Consider the following 26,134-nt stretch of genomic DNA (forward strand, 5'->3'; position numbering starts at 1 on the left):
TAGGAATGGCCGGTTCAATTTCTGTCCAGGTAAATGGCTGCATAGCTGACAATAAAAATAAACTGCAGGATATTTATTTATCAGGAAGTATTCAAATATTTGATATTTTTGTATGTTTTTATATGTGTTGGAAGCTGATCAGAGTGGCTGGGGCAACCCAGCCAGATCGGTGGGGTGTTGTTGTTGTTGTTAATTGTATTGCAACAGTTGAACCACCTTCCATCACTGCTAATATGGTTAAATGCAGTAAATGAATGGAAGAGCAAGAGGAGAGCCTTCCTGGATCGGGGGAGGGGGGAGGGGGAGTATCAGGAGCTTGTCCTACTCTTGAGTAGGACCCTGGCAGAGACACATGCCCGACTGGCATGTTCCCTCCCTCCTGGTCATTCGTTCGGGAGCTTCAAAAGCTTTCTTCTGCCCGAACAGCATAGCGACCGATGCCATCAGACATTGGCACACTTAGGGATCCGCAGAGTGCTCACAGTTTGTGTAACAGAACTCAGCAACTCTGCATTTTGGCTAATCTACTTTATTTACATATAAACACACACGGAGCACTGCAGCATGACTCCCTCTCTCTCTAGCATCAGACAGCAAAGAGAGAAAGAACAAAGGACAATAGTTCCAATTCAACAGAACACAGTAAAACAAACATCCTGTCTCCGTCACTTCCCACTTTGTGGAGTCAAAGCATATACCGTCATGTGAAAGACAACAATCCCATGACTGCAATCACGGAGCAGGAATTCTAACATTGAGCTCATACAGTCTCCAGTTCTCCCACAGTGGCCCATAATGGGATGCTCGCTTGAGGGCAACTATTGCCGCCTCCTCAGCTGCTCTTGCACTCACAAGTGGTACAACAGGCGACAACAACCCTCCAGGGCTGGCACTGGTCTCTTTTTTGGCCTCAGGGAGGGGGGCCAGTTGGGAAGCCCCTTTCCTGAGCCAAACTCAAGACCCTGGCAGAAGGGACAGGAGGCACGTCCTGCAAAACCTTTGGAGCCAGGCGCATGGGTAAGTCTATCTCCTCTGCAGCGTTCACATTATGCAAAACTTCATTGCTCTGCCAGAACAAAATATTGATGCCAACTACAGCCAATTAAACATACCAGCCTTGTTCAAAAGCACCCTGGCCAAGATAGGCGGGCACAGCTCCAGCAGTGGCTTCGCTTGCTGAGGAGGTCCTTGTTTATGCTCAAAGGACTCTTTCGTTCTCCCCCCGCTTCTTACCACTTAGGTTTAACAGCCACAGGACAGGATGAGGCCTGAGTGTTGTCTGGTGGCAGCAGCCCAAGGAAGACTTGGGATAGCTCAGTCAGTGGAGCATGAGAGTCACTTTGGGTAAAAGATTCCTGAATTTCAGGGGGTTAGACCAGTTGACCCCAGAGGTCCCTTCCATCTCTACAATTCTATGAGCAGGTTCTGCCGGCACCCACTCTCTGCATTCCGCTAAATGGTCCCAGCGCTGAAGTGAATGTTCTGCAGCCTCCCAGGTATGCCTTGATCCACCCCCTGCCTGAAAGAGGCTTTGGACCCCATCTGTCCTAAGAAAAAGCAGGCAGTGGCAATTTTGAGGTTGTGCAGGACGCACCTGTGAGAGAGGAGCCTGCTGATCGAGAGAGCCACTGGGGACTCCCTGGTGAAAGAGCTTCCCAAGTTTGAGCCTGTTGTAGTTCTCCCGGCTGGGGCTGCCACACAAGTGGATCCTCCTCAAGCTTCTCTTGATCAGGGCAGGAGAGCTGAGCTCCTTCCACTGCCCCTTATGAACAACGCAGGGGAACAAATGATCAATTAAAGTGCAGGGAAGGGGGAACCTCAGGCCCCTGCCCCATGAACGCTCTCTTCTATCCTGTCTTTGGGGGCCAGATAGGAGTATTTGGCCCCCGAAGCTCTCCTTAGACTACACCCCTTATCTCCAGGCCACACCCATCACTAACACCTCCTGGGATAATTTTGCTGATCTGGAATGTGTCTGTGAGCAAGGATCATGCCTCTTGCTTGCTTGGAAAAGTGTGTGTGTGTGTGTGTGTGTGTGTGTACAGAAACCCCAGAACTTTTGTGTGGACGGGATGTAGCCTACAGTACAAAGTTTTGAGTCACATTCATTGCTCTGCCTAGTCTGTGTTTGGCCTAACCTGTGTTTGTCTCCGTCCCAGTTCCCCACTGGCATACGGCCTTTGGAAGGTTGACCAAGAGGGAATGTGGTCCTTTGGCATAAAAAGCTCTCCCTGCCCCCATGCCCCATCCCGGAATAATTCGCAGCACCCCCTCACTGTGAACTGGATGGCACCCAGCAAGATGCCCCCCTATCTAGGTGTGAAATTGGCCAGCAAGGAGTGTTTTTTTTTCTTTCTCTGCTTCCAGCAACAACATGGCAAGTGCCAAATGGATTGTCCCTCCATCAAATGGCTTGGAAGGTCTCCATGACAACCAAGTTCCAAAGAAGCCTTCAAGTCTTCTGGAAGAAAAGCGCAAGGACATAATCCATCTGCATCCAAACTCTCAAGGTGACTGGCAAGACTCCCTCTGCCCTTCTCCGGTGCCAACGTTGTTTATTTATGCCTGTTTTCCTCCTTCAAAGAGGAGGCATTTTTTTGTTCCAAAATGAAAAAAAAAAAATCTGTCATTTTGGGAAGGATATCAGAAAATGTGTGTAAACAAGACTACCCGCTTCCACTTAGAAATATAATGGAAGTGCCACAGATCTCCATTCTGGAGAGCCCTGACTAAGCCAGTGTTGTGTAGCGGTTAACAGTGTTGATGAGGACTTGAGAGACCAGGGTTTAAATCCCCACTTAATGGGGAGGGAAAAAGCCATGTATGTCACCTTGAGCTGTTTGGAGAAAAGGTCGGATAAAAACAAATAAAAATAATAATAAAATAATAATCAAGCATGTGCTTCAATTACTAGCAAATAAAATAGTTCCAATTCTGATGGGATTTGAAGGGAAGTATCTAAAATGAAATATCTTCTGCTGGTTGCTATTGCAGCACCAGAGTTAGGGCAGTTCCCACACACAGGGCTTCAAGCCAAGGGGGTGCAAAATAACACCACCACCACCTGTATTTACATAGGAACTTACTGAGAAGATCCATTAAAAAACAACAGTATAAAAAGGAATTATTGTGAAAATAGGAAATATTTAGAGAGATGCCATATTTTGTCTTTGCTCAGGGTGCCATAATACCAAAATCCGCCCCTGCCTATTGCTTCAGAGATTTTGTATTTAAATGGTGTCTCTTGGATGTCTTCCCTTCCCCCAGTTCTGGTCTGTAATGGGGGAAAGGCTGCTCTGAATTCTCCAGGGCTAACGGCAGATTGGGGTGGAACTTACTAGCTCCCATCCACTGACACCTGGGCTCAGATGAGATAAAACACCCCGTCTCAGATGCCACATCCAGACAAACTGCCACAACCATCTCAGGGTAGCTGTGGGGAGTGGGTGTTTCTTGGGCCCTAAGCCCCTCTTCATTTGGTAATGCTGCACAGAGGCAGAAACTCTACTTTCCCATATTATTTTCCAGGCTCCTCACCCCGAGGACTGCCAGCAGGATGTTTTTGCACATGTTCCTCAAGGGATGCAGCATCTCTCAGGCTTCTAGCAACAGGCTTGGCTGCGAGGCGAACACGAGACCCACTTCATCATCATGATGACTCCCTGTCTGCCTCGACAGGCAGAGACAAACGGCCCAGATGTAGATCAGCTGTTCTCTGCCAGCGCTGACTCTTCATGGTGCAACTCTGGAGCACAGAAGGAGGCTGGTGACCATCGCCCAGACACCTGTGAAGGAGTTCACCCATGGCCAAAACCCATGCAGAGCAGCCGGCCTGCAAAGGCTCCTTCCTCCTTCCCTGAGCCTTGCAAAGTGGAATGGCTGCCGGTTTGTCGGACACTGGTACTGTCTCCGGCTGCACAGAGAATGAGGCGATGCCCAAAGCCGCAAGGCCTCAAAGCAGGGCTCATTCAGGCCGCAATCGGTGGCAGAGTGGAGGCCGTTTTTGCGCCTGCAATGGATGTCCCCGTTTCTCTTCTTACTCTTCATCTAGGACTTGGGTAGGCAAACTAAGGCCCGGGGGCCAGATCCGGCCCATTCGCCTTCTCAATCCGGCCCGTGGACGGTCCGGGAATCAGCGTGTTTTTACATGAGTAGAATGTGTCCTTTTATTTAAACTGCATCTCTGGGTTATTTGTGGGGCCTGTTTGGTGTTTTTACATGAGTAGAATGTGTGCTTTTATTTAAAATGCATCTCTGGGTTATTTGTGGGGCATAGGAATTCGTTCATTCTCCCCTGCCCATATAATCCGGCCCCCCCACAAGGTCTGAGGGACAGTGGACCGGCCCCCTGCTGAAAAAGTTTGCTGACCCCTAATCTAGGGAGTCTGTATTCTGGTGGGCTTGGGGCTCGGCCTTGCCTGCACCAGGCTCCAAAAAGGTTTGTTGGAAACAGTCCCCTCAGGGCATGGCAGCAAAGGTCAGAGACCAATTGTGACAAGCTGCCAAGTTTTATATCTTTGCTTAAAATAACAAGGCATCTCTATGAAGGGGAAGAGGATGGCAAAGGGCTCAGAGCTTCCCAGCTCAAGCGCCTGGCCTGGCCTGGCCTTTGGGAGCCTCCACCAGCCAGGACTCAACATGTGGTCATCTCTGGTGACAAAGCCACAGGAGCTGCCCAAGTGCATTGGTGGACGGGGTGTTCTGGCCGGCTCAGCCTCTTCTTGTCACCAGCAATGGCCAGCTGGTTGGGACAGAGAGAGGAGAAGGATTGCCTGGGATCCCTGGGCTCCTTAGGACAGTCTTCGAAGCAGGAGAGACAGGGGTGCAAGGCTGGCTGTGGCTGGGTCCAGAGCATTCTTCAAAAGTGGACAGGGAGCGGGGAAGGGCTCTGGTCTGGGAGCAGAGACCTCACCACAACAGTCTGGGGGCACTTCTCTCTCTCTCTCTCTCTCTCTCTCTCTCTCTCTCTCTCTCTCTCTCTCAGCTTCTCCTCAACAGCCTTCATTGAAATCTCTGTTGCTGCTGGTGGAATCTATGTTTGAATGCTCCCCCATGTAAAAACATGCTAGTTTGCCTATTCAAACTAGCACGGGAGGGGAAGGGTTCTAAGGCTGCCTTCTCTCTGGAAGGCAAATTATGTTTGGGGAGGGCATTCTTTGATTCAGCAAAGAATTCAGGCATCGGGGCCAAAAGCTGCAGGCTGAAGGGCTTTTGTCCAGCAACACTGAAGCAATGCTAAGCTTACCTTACCGTCCCCCCCCCCCACTTCCCCAGTTTGAAATGCACAGGAAGCCCAGCTGCGCATAAAGAGATGTGCCGTCTTCCTTGCTTAAGGAGGCTGCAGCAGCAGCAGCAGCAGCAGCAGCAAGGCAGCCCCAGGATGGCAAACTTCCTCCTCCTAATCCCCAGATCCAGCCTCGTGAAGTCAGGTGGCCATGGAAGCGTTGTGTTGTTGGGGCAACATCTGTTGCCAGGCAGAACATCAGCAGCTCTCTGGACTAAAGCAGCATTAAGGTCTTACGCCGCTAAGAGCAGGAGATAACAATGTGGCGCAACCCACAACGTTGGAGAAAATAGGTTAGAAAGCAATGGCATCCTTGCGTTGGGCCTTTCTCAGGCTCCTCTCTGAATCATGGACAATTCATGTCTACCCAAAATAATAGCCTTTCACATACATCATTGGATTGCTGTGCAGAAACACTGGAGTGGATGGAGCAGAAATACAGGAGGGCAGCTGCCCTGCCCTCTCCCAGGCATGTTTCCCATCCATCCCAGTTTTGCTTTTTTTATACTGTAGGTGCAATGCCTTCCTTTCTTCCACATTAAAATTTCATTTGCCTTCAAATAGTTTCATTCAGCAAGTAGTATTAGAATTAGGATTAACAATGCTCTGAAGCAGCACTGGGTGCCTTGGCTTATATGTCTTGGGAGGTTTCAAAGAGAACCCTACCCTCTTGGGGGACTGACTTTTGAGAAGCCCTGGCCAAGTTCAAGCCCCCTTGCCTGATGCTGGCCACTCCTGTGTGGTGATATCAGGACTGGCCCAAGGTCACCCAGCAGCTGCATGTGGAGGAGCAGAGACGTGAAGCCGGTTCACCAGATTACAAGTCCACCGCTCTTAACCACTACACCACACTGGCTCTCCAATAAATTATAGTTTTAGACTATAATTCCCATCAGCTCCAGCACCCTACAATTCTGCTGACTGCAGTGCATGGCAGTTGTGGTCCAAAAAGCAACTTGGTCACTCAAGCCACATTTTCTTAATTGAAAACCCAAGCAGTCACGCACCCTTGGGTTAACGCTGTTGCATTTCGCAGCCCTGTAGCCAAGCTCTTAGTCTTGTCTCTTTAAAAGTAGCTTTTATCAAGGTAGCTCTCAAACGCCAGGAAAATATTGCTGCTGAACAGCTCAGTGGGAAGCCATTTTCTGCCGCTCTGAATGTGAAGTGAGTTGATTTCTCATCAAAGCCAGATGCGTAGAGGTGGTCATTTCTGGTCTGGATGCCCCCAGCCACCCTCCCACCATGGTTCTGCCACTGCCTCTGCCATTCTGCCTATGTTCTCCTTTCTTTACCCCTGTGTGCATTTCCATGTGCCTCAGCTGGGAGGGGGTCACTGCCTCATGTTGACGCTCACTCTGTCAAGCGTTTCAGGGGAAAAGCCAGCCATGCAGCCCTCAGCGGTTGCTTAGTTAACCCATAGGGATCCCTGCCAGGCTCTCCGCTGGAAGATTAACAGCAGGCAGGAGGGAAAAGAGGTTCAGAGGCTCTGTGCTGGGCCAAGGGAAGTCTGTGTCCCAGTGATCTTGCTTTGGGCAGATGGAAGGCAAAGGGTTGTTGCCAGTCCACACACACAAACCCTAGTTATGATTTCCGGCCTTCTGGGTGACCATGGCAACCAAGCCTCTTCTGTTTACTCATTTGCCTTCGCCTCTGGAGTGTGGCAAGGCTCATGTGCCAGTGGCCAAGTCTGTCCTAGGACGTGGGACCAAACAGGACACCCTATGCTTTTGGCACCAACGGGCCAGTGGGGTGTGTGTGTGTGGCACAGGTGGCAGCAGCAGCAGCTCCCCATCCCATCAGGGTCATGAGCCCTCCACCCTGGCTTCCTGATGCTGCCATGGTTCAAATCCTGGAAATGCCACAGGAAAGGGATGCAAGGCCAGCTTCTCAAAGTAGAGGACAATGATGGAAGGAATCATCCTCTCAGATGCACATAAATCCAATTCATGTGGCCAAGTGTAGTGTGAACAGCCAAAGACTTATTTCGTCAAACACCCATGATGCCAGTGGCGTAGCGTGGGGGGGGGGTGCAGGGGGGGCCGGCCGCACCGGGCGCAACATCTGGGGGTTAGGGTTAGGGGGCGCAAATCCACGGGTTAGGGGGCGCAAATTACTTGCCTTGCCCTGGGTGCTGACAACCCACACTACGCCACTGCATGATGCTCCAGGAAGAATATTTTCTACTCTTGCGTTGCTCTTTTGTGGAGAACTCTAAAGACTCACCACTTTTATTACACTGGCAAATGCTTCTGGGGATGAAGATGTTTTGACCGGCCAGCTCTCCACACTGGTTAATACTAAATGTACCATTTTCTTTGCTGGGTCATTCCTGCGAACACCCCACATCCCCGCAATCCCACCTGCTGCTCCACATAGAAATAGCCCCCTGCTCTGCTAGGGAGCATCTGCACCCCCTACCTTCCAAGGCGTATTTCATGTCCTGCGCAAAAAGGGTCCACATGATCTCTGAACTGACTTTGCCCATGTTCAGCTCTTGAGGGAACCTGGAAGAAAGCAACGGGAGGGGTGTCGTCAGTTCTCCTGCTGGCAAGGGTGGCATGAGCCATAGTGGCACCCTTCAGCCCTAGACACCCCTCAAAGGGAAGGGGTTGGAACATAGTGGTGCCCCCCCTGGCTTGCACTGTCCCTTAGATTTCCCCATGGCTATCGCTGTACGTGGGAAAGGGTCGCGGGAGTGGGGAGGCAGGGAGGGGCAGCTGCTCCCCGTAAATCAATAAAATTAAATAAAAATACATAGCTAACTGAGATTCTGCCCCCCCCCCAACAAGAGGCCTGCCCCCATTAAGAAAAGGCTTGCCACCCCAACAAAAATTCTGGCTACGTCCATGGGGAGGGGTCATTCCTCTGGGGAAACCAGCCCTGTATGTGGGGAAAACTTAACAACTGAGAGGGCCGCCTTCCCATCATATACATAAATTAAAGGAGTGGCAGTCTCCCCACCCCACAAACACATAACGAAAATAAGAAGTGAAGCAAGAGGACCTGTTCACTTTCACTTTGTGTGCACAGAACTATCCCTTCCATGGATGAGATGGAGGGAGGCTCTACGACGTTCCTCTGAACCTCTGGGCCCATAAGGGCCCACTGGACTGGGATGGCAGGACTGGAACTGTTGGAGCTGTGGGTGGGCAACAGTCCATACAGTATTCATTTGGAGGTTGCATGGAGGAGCATGTCCCCTTTTGGGGAGGGCTCCTATTGAAATAGAGCTCAGGGAGAAGCTGGAGGGGCAGCAGTGGGGCTGGTGGGGCTGGTGCCCCCCAAGGAAAGCAGGAACGGCTTTAAGCCAGAAGGAAGCTCAATTCTGGCAACCAGAACTGTTAGGAAAGGGTCCTGAGTGAGCTTCAGCAGGGTGCTGGGGTCAGGCCTAGTTCATCATCAGCCCCTCAGCCTTGCCCAAAGATGCTCAGCTCCTGATTTTGCAAGGCTTGTCAGGGCAATGCCAGCTCCACGGGATGGGCAAGAATGGGCTCTTAATGCATTTTCCCTAGCTCACTGCTAGATAAGCTTTTCCGGATTATTTTGCTTTCAGGAGAGCTGTGCAAATTTGGCATTTTAAAAATATCCTCTTTATTTGTTTACCTTAATACCCAGGGACTGGGAAGTGCAAAGATGGGGAAGATCACCAGCCAGGGCAGGGCTGCCCTCGCACTGACTCCCAAAAGGAAATCAGCATAAGGGAGGGTGGTTTTGTCAGCAGGTGCTATCAGGCTAGCTCTTGACCTGGGGCCACCTGACTTTAACAATGGTGGCTGCTGTGGCTACTCCACACAGTGGCCACTCCTGGGCTGTGGGTTGCCTACCTGCAACCGCAATTCCTGTGGCTGGTCTACTGAACTAGTAGCACTGCTTTCCTTCCTTAATGACCATTTGTAGTGGGGTGGTGTTTTTTTTTGGAAGGGGGAAGGATACAGCAAAGTAGGGTCTCTGCCACAGAAAGTCAAGCATCCTAAGATCTACAGATGTGAACAAAACATTTAAAAAGGAGCAAAAAATGCCACAGTGGAAAGACAACTTTTCAGCTGCTCATTATTCCTAGCAGTGTTTTATGGGTGACCTCACAGCAGGCCTTGTGAAATGTCTGTCTACCCCCCCCCTTCTTACTGGTTCAAGACAGGAGTGTAGGCCATCTTGTCTTCATCAATGATGGTAACCATGAGGGTAATGAGCTGCGTCCAAAAATCCAGATTCTTAGTAGTTGGACCCTGTTCCTCCCGAGGAATATCTTGCTTTTTACCCTGTTACCGGGAAAAGGAAAGGAGAAAGAGTCCATTCTATTTTTCTATTAACACTGTCCCCCCCCCCTTTCGCTAAAAGCAGGATGCAGAAAAAGCTCTGCAAAACAGGCTTTCCCAGGATTGCTGGAAGTGCCTGCCTCTTTGCATCTGCTCATTGCTGAAGTCAACAAAGGCCTCCTCTGGGAAGGCAAGAGAGCCCAGGCTGAGCACTGCACTGCCCTCCTTGGCCACACGCACACCCACCCTGACCGCCTGCGGTGCCAATGGTTGGTCTGAGCAGTGCCTCTCCCAATTATGCTCTGCAGAGCAATTCCTCAGACATCCCTCTCTCTAGGCACAGCTCTCCCTTAGAAGACGCAAGTGCAAGCCAAGCAGCCGGTTGCTAGTCAAAGCTGATCCCAGTGATGGCTGCAGCACTGCTGGAGGTGCAAGGAGCTGTTCAGCCAGGCAACTGCTGAGGCCAGGCGCTTATGGCACAGCTGGGCCACTGCTGCCTCCTCCAGGCAGTGATGGTGGGTTTTAGTTACTGGTTTCCCCTGGGAACCAGCACTGCCATTAAGGGGCTATTAATCGCCAAGGCCTCAGCCACACTGAACAGGAAGCATTAAAATGGACTGGGCCAGGCAAGAAGATGCTTTTGATTAAAAGTGATAGATGCCCTTGAAGGCTGCCTTTGACAGCAGAACAAAAAAGGAAAACACCAGAATTCAGATCAAGAAAAGGACAGGAGGACAGCGCAGTAACAACATCCCTGGAAAAAGCCAGGGACCAAAAGAGGAAATTCCAGACTCAAGCATCCATCCTGTGATTTTATCTCTGTGCTGTTGTTTTAAACCATTTTTACAAAAATTAAATTTTTAAGTAAATTAAAAAATTATATCTATTTTTAAAAGTTGTTATGGAAATGCAATTTACATGCTATTGTTTCATATGTGTTATTATATTGTAAATCACTTCAGGGGCGCCTCATGAAAAGCGGTTGAACTACTGAGAGCGCAATCACATGGGCTGCTATTTCAATACTGTTGCATTGATCGTTTTCCTTTATGCTGTGAGCCATTTTGGGTGTTCCCTGGAAAAAGGAAAGCAGGGTGCTCTCCAGACCTCCTCCAGCTGCTTGGAATTCAGCTTCATTGTCTGGCAAAGGTTGCAGCTACTCAGCACTTATGGCAAGTAACAAATGTTAAAACCAGCAAAAGAAAACTGAAGGGCAAGTCAGCTGAAAAGAGATGGGGAAGCCCTGGGACTCTGTGGAGTCTCTGGATACAGACCCTTTCATGCTGCCCTGATTGTTCTCAGAAGGAACGTTCTGCCAGGATTTCTGGTGCTGCTGAAAGACCTCCCAATGTTGTTGTTGTTGTTGTTGTTGTTGCTGCTGCTGTTGCTGCCGCCACCGCTGCTACCTTTGCTCTTGGGGAAATTTAGCAGGTCACATACTTCCCTTGTTTCACACACATGGGCCTCGTTTGCATCTTACTCATGAGTAATGCTGATTCTAATTGCTCCGGATATACCCAAAGTTAGACATGAAAAGCACTGCTCAAAGCAAGCTATTTGTCTGAGCTCTTGGGTGTACTTTTTTTCATGCCAAACAAGGTTCAGACTCCAAAATATTGCCTTTGTTTTAACATCCACAAAGAGGCACGCAGCCTGAGCTGCTTGGATCCTTGTAAACATGAGTTGATGGCGAAGGTGACTGTGGAATGTGTCCGAATGTCATTCAGAGATTAGCTGGGAGAAAAATGATGGCTATAAAGGCAGGCAGAGGCAACTCATAGGTGATAAGGGCTATCATTGTTTTGCATCAATGACTGGATTCTTGCTATGCGTCAGAAGCAGCCGGTTGTAATGACAGTTCTGAGCACCAGGCCCCTTCAGGTTCATCCAAGAGGTAACCGAACCACATGCATTGTGCTTGTAAAGAGGTAACTGTTGCCAGGAAAGGAAGGAAGGAACAAGCGCTGGCTTCTTTTACTGGTTAAGTGAGAGACAAGCCAATCCCTGGGTGACGCCATTAAAAAAAGGATTCCAATTGCAGACCTCAGTCAAAGAGCAACCTTCACGATTTCTTCTTCCATAAAGGCAAGGGACACTTTTACTGTTACAATGCTCATTTAATTGATCACATCTTGGTTGTTGGCAATTTGGCTGCCTGTCTCTTTATTGCCCTCTATTATTCCTCCTTTTAGAAGGGTGAGAGGAAGGACTATGGTCAATTTCCACTTTTATTGCAGTGATTTTATTACAAGCCAGGTTGGAATGAGGCAGATCGTAGCCTGCTGGAACCAGCAGTGAGAGTGAGAGAGAGGCAGCTTCATCCAATCTCGGGGTCTGACTGGAGCAGTGAGTGGGTGGGATGCCCCCACAAACAGGGCATGGAGGTGAGGGTCCTCCACTAAAGGACTGGTATTCCTATTGTGCAGTCTATTGTGGTTCATCATGCCCCAAGACCCTTTCATTTCAGAGGCCACCGGCATATGGGAGGGAGAGGATTGTGGTTCAACCCTGCGGCATTCCCAGTTCCATGATATGAGCAATAGGTATCAATCTGAAAGGCTGGTAGTCAGCAGCAAATCCCAGCAGCCACCCATACTGGTTCATAGGAAGCCTACTTGGTGCTACTGCCCATCATCTGGGACCCAAACATCTACAGAACCACCCCTCATTCCTGCTCTGTAGAGAGTGAGTTCCTTCATTGAGCGATGGCATTGAGGAGGCCCATCTCCAGGCATCCCTAGGAACTTTGAGAAATTAGGTGGATGAGCTTCCCTTTCCCCCAGTATGTTTCTGAGCACAATTCAAAGTGTTGGTGCTGACCTTAAAAGCCCTAAACGGCCTTGGCCCTGTATACCTGAAGGAGTCTCTCCACCCCTATGGTTCAGCCCAGACACTGAGGTCCAGCTCCAGCTTCTGGCAGTTCCCTCACTGTGAGGTTACAGGGAACCAGGCAGAGGGCCTTCTCAGCAGTGGCGCCCTTCCTGTGCAATGCCCTCCCATCAGGTGTCAAAGAGATTAAGAACTACATAACTTTTAGAAGACATATGAAGATAGCTCTGTATTGGGAAGCTTTTAACGTTTGATGTTTTACTATGTTTTTATATGTGCTGTAAGCTGCCCAGAGTGGCTGGGGAAACCATAGGTCAGGCCTGGTTTTATCAGCTTACATCCCCCCACCCCCCCTCTCCTTCCTTCCCTCCTTCCCTCCTTCCCTCCCTCCTTCCTTCCTTCCTTCCTTCCTTCCTTCCTTCCTTCCTTCCTTCTTTCTTTCTTTCTTTCTTTCTTTCTTCTCTCTCTCTCTCTCTCTCTCTCTCTCTCTCTCTCTCTCTCTCTTGCAGTGGTTTGTGCTCAGGGCTTGCAGGTCAAGGATAAAATTGGCTCCAGCGATCTGTACATCACGGTGCAAGTGGGCAAGACCAAACCCAGCCAGATTATTGGCAGGGTGTAAATAATTTGTGGTGCAGCTTGAAGGATGAACTCCCTCCTTAGACATGCCCGCTTGGGGCCACTTTTGCTATATTTTAGGAGCCCAGTGACTGCCTGGGCGGCCATGGGCCCAGTGCTGGACTTGGGACCCTGGCTAATGCCCTTGTTTGCCACCCTCTGGAAAGGGCCTTCAAAGCAGGGCTGGGCAGGAGTGAGAGGAGAGCTCTGCTAACAGGGCTTTCCAGCAATGCCAGATGACTGCAGGGGCTGCAAAGTGATCCAAAGCTTACCTGGTCCATTAGCTGAGAGTAAAGCTCATAGCAGTTGTCAAAAATGTATTTGTACGTGGAATCCAAGCAGGCTCGGACGCAGTCCTTCACAACCGCACTGGCTCGGGGCGGACTCTGCAGTTCCAGGACCTGAGGAGCATCACACAGGATCCATGGGCCAGAGTACAAGCAGCAGCTGGCTTCAAAGTCTGCCAAATTACTGGGCCAACTCTTACCAGGTGTGCAAGCAGTATTTTGAGCCTCAACACCCCAGAATCTCTCAGCGATGATAACTTAAAGATGCTATTTGTCAATTTCCAAGGTGATGGGGGGGGAGACACACCAGGGAAATTTGTTTTCATCAGAAGAGAGGGGGTTTAGAAGCAGCCCCCCTCCCTGCACAAGGCCCAGAGTGGTTTTGGGGGGCAAGACGGTGGACTCAGAGGAACCTTAGGGAGCGAGAACATTCTAAATAACAATGTCCCCCTGTTTTACAGTTTATGATTTCTGGTCAAACGAGAAAACAGCATCTTACTCATACTAAATTTTGTCATTTTACTATATGTGGGAAACATTCAAACCAGCTCTTTTGAGTCACTCCCTCCCCCTCCCCTTGCCTGATTCACAGTTGGGAGATTCTGTGGAGGATTTTGAAGTCATCAAGCAACCCCCCCCCCCTTCCCCGAGGGAACCCCCCCCAACTGCCACCGCAAAGCACTGAGAGATTGATCCTGGTGGTCTCGAGGAGCACATTATGGTAAATAAATGTCTAGAACAAGAGCTGGAATTACCTTCATGCGGAAAAATGTAATGCTTGTTAGCAGATCCACGGTTGATTTCAGGTCTTGAAGCCTCTCAGGGCTGGTGGCAGGGAAATTATCCTGGCACGCGAACAGAACAGAAAATGTAGAGAACAAAACCGTCGGGGTTTTGACAGCCAGCAAGTCAACAGAGCCAGGCTCCGGGTGTCCCTGGAGTCAACACCCCGCTCTGGCAGCAAGCGGGCATGGAGCCAGCAGGATGAGAAATGGTGGAAAGCATTGCTCTTGCAATGGCTTCGCTGGGAGAAGAAGCAGGATTTGTGCTTCAGGGCACATCAGAGATGGCCAAGGGAGGGCTTCCTCTCAGCTCCCTGTTGGGGTTTGGCAGAGAAATAGCACCCAAGCTGGCAAGTGGGGAGAACCTTTCTCCTCCTCTGGGAAGTGTGGGAAAATGCCTTTGCACCACCAGCTCTTTCCTGCTGGGATGAGCAGCAGCTGGTGAAATAGGGAAGGGCACTTTGCCTCAAGCACCACGTGCAAGATGCACAGTCTCCCTCTCAGGCCTTGAAAAGTTACCTCTTGCAAATGCATACAAGATGTGTCATTTAAACCTTCCCTATTATTCTTAAGCTTTGCCAGCAGGGCTTGGATGTGCCTTGGGAGTTCCTTGCTCCAATGCACATTATTTTGCCACCTCCGTGCTGTGACTTTTCTGCGAGAACCATTGCAAGGGAGGAGGCAAAATCTTCCCACTCTCTCCCCTCCACAAAGCTCATCTTGCTTTTTGTGCCAAAGAAAACCACACCACAATTTTGGAAGGGAAGCTGAGAGACATTTGTCTTGTCCCTGTCAGTGCTCAGGTGCCCAAAACAGTGCTCAGGTGCCCAAAATCACTAAACAGCAGATAGGAACACCCCACCTATGCCCATCCAGGAGAGATTCGGTCAGTCTGTGTCCCCCCCCCCCATTCAGCCCATCTCTCCAGCACAGACTGAATTAAACTCAAGGTTTTCTCCAGATTATCAGTACGGCATGGTTGCATCTCACACATTTAACTTGAGTGATTTCAAATATATATGGTTGAAGGAAGGCTGGTTGAAATTCCATAAGTTAAATGGAAGCAAGGCAGATAACTTACAAGCTCTTTTTGCACCGGGGTTTCCCAGCACGAAAAGAGTTGTGAAACTCTCTGCCTTTCTTTTCGGGTGCTGGTTTTGGGATGCTCTCACAAGCAGTGCTTTTTTCCTGGGGGGGGGATGCAGGGGTACGCATACCCCTAAACATTTTGTGAATCTTTGTACTTTTGTCCATTTACTGTATTTATTTCCCCCAATTTGAACTATAAAATGGTGATTTTTCTTGAGTCAAAATGAGAGCACCCCTAAACGTTGTTTTTTAAAGAAAAAACACACTGCTCACAAGATTTTGCAAGGCTTCTCTGAATTCCCACGAGATCTCATGCCAGCATCCCTAGCCTTCCGGAGACAGCACACTGAGCAGGCTTTGCCCTGCAAGCAAGGCAGAAAGCTTAAAAGCTCTTTTAGTGCCGGGAACACTGAGTGCAAAAAGAGCTTTTAGGCTAGGGATGCCTGGGCGCGGCAGTTTGAGTATATGCCTTTTTGCCATATATGCAGAACCCTTGGAACTGAACCTCCATATAAGATACTGTACTTTGTGGGATTCACCTTTCCTCCATATGACCTGCCTACTGACTATTCATCCTAATTTGCCCTACCTGGGGATTAGACGAAGCCTAGTCTTTACTGAGCTTTCTTCTGATTTGCTTGTGGGGGAACTTATACCTCTGCACCCTCATCTTTTGTTCATCCCACGCTTTTCAGTGCTTGCCATCTCCTAACCACAAAAGTCTACTTATTTATTTTTTAATGGATAAGTTATGTGAAGGTGACAGAGTGCTCTAATTACACAGGCCTACATTTCCTTTTGGGGCACGGGTGGCGCTGTGGGTAAAAGCCTCAGCGCCTAGGGCTTGCTGATCGAAAGGTCGGCGGTTCGAATCCCGCAGCGGGGTGCGGTCCCACTGCTCGGTCCCAGCGCCTGCCAACCTAGCAGTTCGAAAGCACCCTCGGGTGCAAGTAGATAAATAGGGACCGCTTACTGGCGGGAAGGTAAACGGCGTTTCCGTGTGCTGTGCTGGCTCGCCAGATGCAGCTTTGTCACGCTGGCCACGCGACCCGGAAGTGTCTCCGGACAGCGCTGGCCCCCGGCCTCTTGAGTGAGATGGGCGCACAACCCCAGAGTCTGTCAAGACTGGCCGTACGGGCAGGGGTACCTTTACCTTTTTACATTTCCTTTCCTGTGCCGAAAGCTGTCCCACAAAGTAGTGACATGGCCTGGAGCAGCAGTTTGAAATTTGCCAGTCATCAGGAACATTTTGCACCTGGCTAATTGGCCACTGGCAACCAAGTCAAGATGCCCGGGTGCCAGGATGACGCCAGACAACTCCACCGTCTAGAGGTGCATGCCTGGAGATTCTTGGATCTGGACTGTTTTCACACATTAGCAACACATCCTGTAGAATTCCACCCATTATATTCTATCTGCACAACCAAAACGAATTTCAGAAACCAAAAAGTCGTGCTGAAAAATACGACTTTTGAGCCGTCTGGCCCCCAAAGGCAACTAGGCATTCCGTTTTGGTGCTTGTAACCCTGGTTTAAGGAGCCATTTGAGAAACTATCTGAATTTCTAACACTGGGCCCAGGAGGCACCATCCATCACAGGCTGGGAATTTAGTTGTACACAATTGGTTGCATCTCTGGTGTGACAAATCTATTTAAAAACAACAGCATACTTTTTGCAATTTGAAAAATGGTGGAGAAATGCATTAAAAGGTGCGCTGACAGGTCAATGGGAAGGTAAAAGGTAAAGGTAAAGGTACCCCTGCCCATACGGGCCAGTCTTGACAGACTCTGGGGTTGTGCGCCCATCTCACTTAAGAGGCCAGGGGCCAGCGCTGTCCGGAGACACTTCCGGGTCACGTGGCCAGCGTGACATCGCTGCTCTGGCGAGCCAGAGCCGCACACGGAAACGCCGTTTACCTTCCCGCTGGTAAGCAGTCCCTATTTATCTACTTGCACCCGGAGGTGCTTTCGAACTGCTAGGTTGGCGGGCGCTGGGACCGAGCAGCGGGAGCGCACCCCGCCACAGGGATTCGAACCGCCGACCTTTCGATCGGCTAGCAAATGAGAACAAATGCTCAGGAAAGGCCACACATCACAGAAATCGTCTGAAGCTTTGTGCAAGCAAATCAGGATGAATGTACTCTAAACAGGTTATCAGGAGAAGCCCCACGTCAGGCAAAAGCGGTGGGCGAAAGGGGGTTGCTGTACCTACCCTATATTTGGAGAGGTCAATCCTCAATGAATTGTGCAGCTGATCCAGCAGTTTAATGAACTTTTCTCTCTGCGTGGGAAAACAACAGCACAGAGAGTTACAGGTAAGATAGTGACTTGGTCACAACTACAGCACTCTTGAGTGCAAATAGATGGCTGCCTCCTCTGCCCTTCTGACTCCTGCTAAAGTAGTTGCAAAAGCTAGAAGCAGCAAGGAGGTTCTTCAGGCATCCTCCAGAAAAGCCCAAGGTTGGAAATTAACGGAGCTGGGGGCTGGAGCACTTGTAAGGCAGAGCCACCTCTCCACAAAGCCAGAACTCCTGGGACTTTGCTGCGGCTGCTGCATAGAATTGTAGAATTGCAGAGCTGGAAGGGTCCCCAATGATCCTCTAGTCCACCCCGAAACCCAGGAATCACAACTGCTCCCTTCAGAAGAATTTTAATTTGCAGGGGGCATAGCCCAGTGATTAAGCACTGCTTTGCATTAAATGGTCTTGGGTTTGATCCCTGGCAGCATTTTTCAGCCCAACTGACCACACAGATTGTCATGAGGATAAAATCAGAAAGAACCAGGAGTGCTGCCTAGAGCTCATTGCAATAAAGATTGGATACAAATGTAATGATAGTAATAATAATATTAATGTTGATGTCACCAATAATTTTTTTTTAAGAGTACCAGAATTGATGTGTGAACATTGATTGTATAACTAAATAAAAGCCAATGCAATATTTCCCCCCTCCCCAGCTATTTTTAGGTTTTCCTGATCCACAGGATATTTGGAAGAGTTTGATTTTAGGAAACGAAGACGAGCCAAGCGCTGTCCCTGAACTCAGGGCTCCATTCCCTGCTGATGGCCAGGCTTGATATCCATCTGTTGAACGCCAAATTGGATTGGCATTTGCGTCAAAGGCAAATTAGCATTAACTTCGGAGAGAGGACTTTAGCTTGCGGAGATTAAGATAAACATGTTCCGAACAAGAGGGAACGGGAGTTAGGAACAGGGGACTGGGCCACTGGGGTGGCGGGTGAGACTTTTGTTTCCAAAAGCTACAATGAACCTCCCAGGCGGCCGTGAAATCACGCGAAATCAAAGGTGGGAGAAAAGCTTTCTACAGGCTCCCAAACAGTTTGCGATAAGCCTGCTAACCCTGCTGAACTGAGTTATGACAGAGAATTTGTCTGGGTGTCCTGGGGGTGAGAGAGAGTCACTCTACTTTCTGGTTTTTGTGTGTGGGGGAGGGGGGATGTCCTTTCCTTAGCCTTGTCACTCTTTGTTCCTGGCAGCTGAGCACTGAAGTCTCTTCTCTTGTTATTGAAAGTAATGCTTTATTCACATCGAGATCATTGGGGGTGAAACATAAAAAAAACTGTGGAGGTTTTATTTTGGATTGAGGTCACACCCCTCATTCCCCCCCGCCCCCAGCTGGGAGGGGCTCAGACATAACACCGGTCTTGAAAGACCTACACTGGCTTCCTCTATGTTTCCAAGCACAATTCAAAGTGTCGGTGCTGACCTTTAAAGCCCTAAATGGCCCCGGCCCAGTATACCTGAAGGTGCGTCTCCACCCCCATCATTCTGCCCGGACACTGAGGTCCAGTGCCGAGGGCCTTCTGGCAGTTCCCTCGCCGCAAGAAGCCTAGTTACAGGGAACCAGGCAGAGGGCCTTCTCGGTAGTGGTGCCTGCCCTGTGGAACACCCTCCCACCAGATGTCAAAGAGAAAAACAACTACCAGAGAAAAACAACTACCAAACAACTACAAGACATCTGAAGACAGCCCTGTTTAGGGTAGCTTTTAATGTTTAATAGATTATTGTATTTTAATATTCTGTTGGAAGCTGCCCAGAGTGGCTGGGGAAACCCAGCCAGATGGGTGGGGTATAAATAATAAATTATTATTATTATTATCAGACCCTTTGCAGTCTTTTAAAAACATATCTCTCGTTTTCCACAGCTGGTTTCTTAGCCAGAGAAGTTCTGGGTGGCCAGCCCCAAAGGCTACTCCACCAACATGCTGGGTTCTTGGTCTAGTCTGCACAATTATTCTTTTTACTAGAATGAGGTTACCAGATTTTTTTTTAATGAATCTGGGGACACTTTCCAACTTCCTACTAAATAGATGGATTTTGTCAGGGGACGGGTTTGTAAATCTGAGGGCTGTCCCTGGGAAACGGGGATGTCTGGTAACCTTATACTAGAAGAAGCAGTGGTGCCATATTGGTTGGAGTGTTGGCCTGAGACCTTGAGAGTCCGGGGTCTACTCCCCACTCAGCCACAAAGCCCACTGGGTGACCCGGCACTCACCTCAGCCTTGCCTACCTCACAGGGTTGTTGTGAGAATAAAATGGGGAGGAAGAGAGCCATGAATGCCACCTTGAGCTCCATGGAGGATGATATGAACGTAACAAAAGAAATAAATAAAAAATACTTCCCTGAGGGCTAGTAACTTGGTGTGTGTGTGTTGAGCAACAAGACTAATTTAGGGAATCACAAAAATCCACATCACAACAAGGCATAATACCCATAAAAGGTGTTCACATAACATCTTCGATCCAGCCAGCTCAAATTTCATTGCAGTTCCTTGTCTTATTTCTTCTCTTTTAAGCTACCCGTTCATTTATTGTTTTGTTTGTTTTTGGTCTGGTTCCAGCCCTCAGTTGGCTCCTGAAGCAGCCGCCACGGTTTTCAGTTACAAACGTTACAAAGAGAAGGGAGTGGGGAGCTCCTGGGCAAAGATGAGAACCATTCAGACTTACACTGGGGACTCACAAATCAAACAAGAAAAACAATACAGCTCCACCCTTGGAGATCAAATTGCAAAGATGCACTTCAGTGTGACACAGAAATATAACCCAGAGTCAAGTCTTGGTGGTCTTGATACCTCAGGGACTGCGAGTGAAGGAGCATTTCCCCTGGGGGAACCTGGACTGAAAACAAACAAGGAGAAGCAGAAGAAAGCAGCACCTACCCCAAAGTTGGTGGCAGCAAATCGGTCCGAGGCAGAGACGTTGGTTGTGGCCGTGGTGTGAGCGTAGAAGGCATTAATGTTGGCCAGCAGAGTGCTCATGACTGCCGGGACACCGGGACACATGTACTTGGAAGACAGGCAGGAAAAATGCCTAGGAGGGAGACCAGATGGGCAGGCTGAAGCTCTGCTAGCGAGATGGGGGCCCCCAGCTGCAGAACAGGGGATCCACCATGCCCAGAATGACCAGAACAGTGTGAAATGAAGACAGTCTTTAAAACCACAAAACTGAACTTGGAGAGATTTGGAATGACCCTTCACAGCTTGCATGTCAAAACCCAACTTCTCCTGGAAGATGCTGGGTGGGCAGAGATGGGGCAGTGGCGGAGCCTCCTTCCCCTTTTGCTTTTTGGCCATGCCCTCTCCAACTGTTTGTTTTCGTGCCAATAGCAGCTTCATGCGGTGTGGGAGGGAAATGGATGCAGTACACATGCACATTCAACTGCCTAATGGCATTCGCGTCACCCAGGAGATAAGAAAAAAAGAGTTGTTCCATTGTCTGGAGAAGTCACTTCCTGGTTTGCATGGAGTAGTCGTTTTCAGCGCAGCTGTATTGAGTCAGCACCAGGTGTTGAAATTTCACACCTTCTAGGGAGCTACTTTCCCCCCACCCTCCTCTCTCAAATACCATGTAGGTAAGTATGTTCAGAACTGGGCCTTCTGGACTACACTGGCACAAACCACTTGTCTGTAGAGCCCTGGAACCTGTTGCTCTCTGAGGGATGGGGCCTGGCGCTCCCAGGCTGCAGCTCTGTGGATGACCACCTTAATCCAGCTGAAGCTGCAGGGAACTGGAAAAAAACAACATGAAAGCCGTGCCTTGGTTTTCTACTCCCTGGGGCTGGGGCGAGGAGTGGTAGCAATGAGAAAAAAGGAAAAGAATGGAACAGGAGGTGGCTTTTTCAGCCAACACAGCAATGCCTTTCCTATAGGAGCAGAATGGGTATTTGAAGATGCTCCTTAAAGAGAGAGAGAGAGAGAGAGAGAGAGAGAGAGAGAGAGAGAGAGATAAACAGGAGCAGAGTGGAAATAGGGGAAATACAGGGCAAACTGCAACCCTACCGACCCCTGATCCAGATGCTCATTTGACAATGCCCAACAAACCAAGATTAAGTAATGGAATTCTGATGGCTAACAATCAGAACTGCAAAGCACAGGGATGGCAAAAGGCAACTTGGAGTAACAGAGCAAGTGTTAGACCCGTGAGAGTCAAATTCAAATTCCTGCTTAGCTGTGAAGCTTCAGGCCAGTCACTCTGATTCTCAGCCTAGCTGACCTCACAGGGCCGTTGTGAGGATGAAAGGGGGATCACAGGGACAACCACACATGATGCCTTCTGTTTCTTGGGGCAGGGGGCGGGGAAGGTGAAATAAATCAGCCAATGAGCAAACTGGTGGAGGGAGGCAAAGGATTCATGAGTTGGTTTCTTAAAAGCATTTTGGACACAGTGCATTTGACGGAAGAAAAAGCCTCAGGCCAGCAAGGGGAGGAAGTCATCCATATTCCTCAGGGGAGATTGTGAGGTACTGTGGTTTTGTCTTCTTTCCTCTGAGTTATAGCTGGAGAAGCTCAAACCAAAGTTTAAGTTTCCTGAGAGCTAGGCAAGGGTGCTGATCCTATGTGTTGCAACAGGGGCAGCAGCAGCAGCCGCCCTTGGAGCACACACAAACAGCTGAAATGGAGGGGGCAGACCTTGTGATTGTGGGTGTGCAATGAGATATGTGGGGCATCCCTTCACATCTCTGGGTTGAAAGATTTCTTTCTGGCAAATGGAATGGATATTTTGCTTTTGTGCATTGAAAAAGCCATCGGTTGCCTTGGGTGGATGGCACTAGTTCAGGAGCAGCTTACCTGCACTGCAAAAAATATTTAGTATGCAAATACCACAATGCTTTCAAAGTCTTTACAAAGAGCTTTACACTTTCCCCAGGCATACCTAAAAGGACGGCATTAAGAACTTGCATTTTGATGCTGGAATAAAACCAACTTGGTGTGTCAAAATAATTTTTTGATAATGGATCTGCAGCTCCTACTCTTCATGGGAGCTCCTCAACTCATTTGCAGCAGCAGTCGCCGCCCTCCCAATCCGCCCCGGCTGCCAGCAGCTCTGCTCCCAGTTCAACATGCTGTGCTACTTACGTCATCGCTTGGTAGATGTATTCGATGCCATAACGCATTGCAAACTCGTCAACGATCTCTTGGGCGGCTTCATCAAAGTAGACCTTCCAGGCCTCGTCTCCTTTGACTGCAGGGATCTGCACAGCCCCGCTTGACTTCACCTCAGTCAAGTAATGGAAGAGGTTCTGAAGGGAACACATTTTTCACCTTAATTGGAAATTTCAACCTCCAAGTGCACTGGAGAAGACAGGGCTGTATTATGCTCACATTTCCTCCAAACTTTCATTAATTTCACATCCTATCTGCTTGTTACAGGGATCTTTGGACGAATGAGGTCTGAGAAATGCTTAGAGCCCAAAAACATCCTCCTGGAATGCCAGGAGCGATTTGGCCCCCTCATTTCCTGGCCTTGGCACAAGCCCCCTCGCCCCCTCCTCAGCTTCTTACCCCCTACCAGTCCTGATCAGTTTGCCATCTTGTAGACTCTGCACCCACCCACCCAGCCACCCAGCTATGGGCCCTGCCTGGTCTTCCTCTCTCAGCCACAGAGCCTTGTCCCCCTGAGAGTCACCGCCAGGCTCCTCGCGAGCTACCAGTGGGCCATGCGCATGAAGGAAAAGTCCCATTCCACCACATACCTCATGTAAGCAGGTGTATTGCACATGATAAGGGGCTACCTTCTCCTCTCCTTTTATCTCAACGTTGAGCTTCAACCGAATGGCTCCGGAGACAGCAGATTTATCGGTTCGTTTGTCTAGTAAAAGCAGGCGGGGGAGGAGAGAAGGAAAGAAAGATGTTGGCTGTGGCCAAAGAAGCTATTGTTGGCAGCTGAGAGGACCAAATGCTGCCACAAGCAGATGTCACTGCTTTTGTGCAAGCAATTTTGGCCACGTGCAAAGCATTCCTGCAAGAGGAGCAGGAGTTCTGCCCTCCTCCCGATCCAAAGCTGTGTGCACATGGTGGGTGGTGGAGAAGCTCAAAGGCCCGGGAACATTTTCTGTGAACGCCCCCTTGAATCCAATGAGAGGTCTGACACACCCAGGAATGATCTGTGTTAATCAAAATCACCTTGTCTGAACAAGAAGGAGGTGAAAGAAGGGAAAGAAAAAAAGGTTGCGTGTCTGTGCCTTGGCCAGGATCTTCAAGACCACCAAAGATGGAGGTGATGGACTTGGGTTAGGCTAGGAAAGAAACGCCTGCTTTGTGGAATGTGGTCCACAGGTAGCAGTCAAGTACAACATTCCTTGTAATGCAAGAGTGGACATGCAAGGGAATGTTTGGTCCAGCCAGTCGAGACTTCTTGTTCCTCCTGGCCTGGATCATCCTTCCTCTTGCATGTGACCAGAGGTGGGCGTGACCTTACCTGTCCAGGTAACAAAAGGATGAGTCACGCAGCACCCCCTCCCTTCTTTTTTCTCTTTCTCCTTTCGTCTGCTTCCAGCTAGGACTGCTCTGTTGGTTGCAGCCAGCAGCAGCACCGGGACTGTTCTCCATATGGGGTAAATCCACATGTGGCTATTTGTAACTTTAAGTTTTTAAGCCTGCCTTCAGGATTGATACTGTGTACTGCCTGAATGATGTGAGTAAACTCACTTTTTGTTGACTATGAATAGGATTGTGGTGTCTTTATTTTTTTAAGAGGGATTCAAGGGAACTTACCGGGAATGCACAATTCAATCTGAGGCAGAGGTTCTAACGAGCCTGCAACCAGCTATCTGCTGTGCATGTAAGAAAGGGGAATGTAACTCTTCTACATAAGGAACTTGCTAGTGCAAGTTAGGAAGGATATTAATAAACAATATATCCTCTCCTGCCACCCTGAACATTCCCACATGCTTCGACATTTTGTGTCTGACTCTGGCCACTGGCAAAGTCCCCTGGCCACTGGCAAAGTCCCCTGGGGAGACTGCTTGTAACAAGAGTATTGCCTACCAAGGTTGTACCAAACATCCATTTCTCCGCTGAGGGTTCTCACTTCGATAATGGTTTGCCCCAAGAAGTCATCTGATTCTTTTTTGAAGTGCTGCTTCACCCGAGATTTGATGTCGTCATCCTCATCCCAGACCCTGACTTTTATTCTGTCTGTCGAGTTGTGGCATTCGCTGAAAAGGAAAAGTCATAGAACAGGCGGTGGCTCTGGAACGGGGCATGTCAGGCCAAGGGGCACTGTCCCACTGAGCCCAGGGAGCTTCTGGAGGCCTTTGCTTTTTGGGTCTGGCTATGGTTTGAGGTCACACTTGGGCTGCATTTGATAAGCAGCTATCACTCTACAAGAGTGACCTCAAACCGTAGCCAGACTCCCACACATAGAAAGAGCTTCTCAGGCCCAGTAAACAGGCAGGTGCCCTTGTTCCTCTCCAGAGGCACCTCCAGGGTGGGGGAGGGGAGGCTCTCTTGTCCTTCAGAGGAGGAACAAGGATATTAGTCAAGATCATGACCTGGTTTGTCTCAGGCCAGCACAGACTTCAGAAGTGTGGGCACCACAGAGTTACTAGATAAAAATGCTCAGGTAAGAAGAGGGGAAACCAGAGAGAGAGAGAGAGAGAGAGAGAGAGAGAGAGAGAGAGAACGAGAGAGAGAGAGAGAGAGAGAGAGAGAGAGAGAGAGAGAGAGAGAGAGAGAGAAGGCTCAGCTGGTCCTGGCAGAAGGAGGAAGGCCAAAAATATGGAGAAAGCAGGGTGGGCTGCAGAGTCGAGCCTGAATGCAGCAGCAGCCACCATCAAGGTCAGAGCCACACCCTAAGCACCAAATGGGCTTTTCTTCTGCGGCCTGGACATACGGATTACTGTATCCTTGGGCTCAGAAGTTAATCTGAGAAAAAACATACCATTTTTTCCATGTATAAGTCGATGCTTTTTGCTGAAAAAAAATTAGGCAAAAATTGGGTGTTGTCTTATACAGTCATACCTCGGGTTAAATATGCTTCAGGCTGAGCATTTTCAGGTTGCGTTCTGCAGCAACCCGGAAGTAATGGAACGGGTTACTTCTGGGTTTCGCCGCTCACGCATGGGCAGATGCTCAAAATGACGTCACGTGCATGTGCAGAAGCGGAGAATCGTGACCTGTGCATGCGCAGATGCGGGTTGCATTCTGCTCAGGATGTGAACGGGGCTCCGGAACGGATCCCGTTCGCATCCAGAGGTACCACTGTCCACGGATAGTGAATGCAGAGGGGGAATGTGTGATTAATGGCAGCAGGAAGCAGGAGATTGGCAGTGGCGATTGGGCGGGTGATTGGTTGCTGCGGCAAGGCCTGCTGGCGATTGGCCGTGGCAATTGGGCAGGCGATTGACAGCTGCGGCAAGTGGGTGGCTAGGGTGTTGGTGGCGGCAAGTGGGCAGACAATTGGCTGCTGTGGTGAGGTGTGCAATCGGCAGTGGCTGTGGCAAGCGATTGGCAGTGGAGGGCAGGTGGGTGATTGACGGAAGTGACCTCCCCCACCCCCCCAAAAAAGCTAAACAACTTAATTTCTTAATTTTGGGTTAAAAAAAATAGGGGTTGTCTTATACATGGGGTCATTTTATACACGGAAAAATATGGTACGTGTAAAATGTTGGGGTTGTTTGTTATTATGATTCTTGATCGGTTGATGAATCATGTCTGTGATTATTCATAGGAAATAAAACATTTCCTGTCTTG

The 26,134-nt window shown here is 49.4% G+C and overlaps 1 protein-coding gene across 1 annotated transcript in view; it reads right to left on the reverse strand.

Moving 5' to 3' along the window:
- The window catches only part of UNC13C (unc-13 homolog C), a 132,481-nt gene that overhangs the window by 31,887 nt on the left and 74,460 nt on the right, over positions 1–26,134 (reverse strand). Inside the window, exons 10-18 of the mRNA XM_079953541.1 lie at positions 24,428–24,597; positions 23,134–23,249; positions 22,517–22,680; positions 20,321–20,471; positions 17,354–17,422; positions 14,027–14,116; positions 13,257–13,385; positions 9,410–9,543; positions 7,703–7,788 (exon numbers count right to left, since the gene is read on the reverse strand). Of these exons, the coding sequence (XP_079809667.1) occupies positions 7,703–7,788; positions 9,410–9,543; positions 13,257–13,385; positions 14,027–14,116; positions 17,354–17,422; positions 20,321–20,471; positions 22,517–22,680; positions 23,134–23,249; positions 24,428–24,597 (1,109 nt within the window). The remainder of the gene's footprint in view (positions 1–7,702; positions 7,789–9,409; positions 9,544–13,256; positions 13,386–14,026; positions 14,117–17,353; positions 17,423–20,320; positions 20,472–22,516; positions 22,681–23,133; positions 23,250–24,427; positions 24,598–26,134) is intronic.

The sequence above is a fragment of the Podarcis cretensis genome, assembly GCF_951804945.1.
Source record: "Podarcis cretensis genome assembly, chromosome: 14".
Classification (NCBI taxonomy): domain Eukaryota; kingdom Metazoa; phylum Chordata; class Lepidosauria; order Squamata; family Lacertidae; genus Podarcis; species Podarcis cretensis.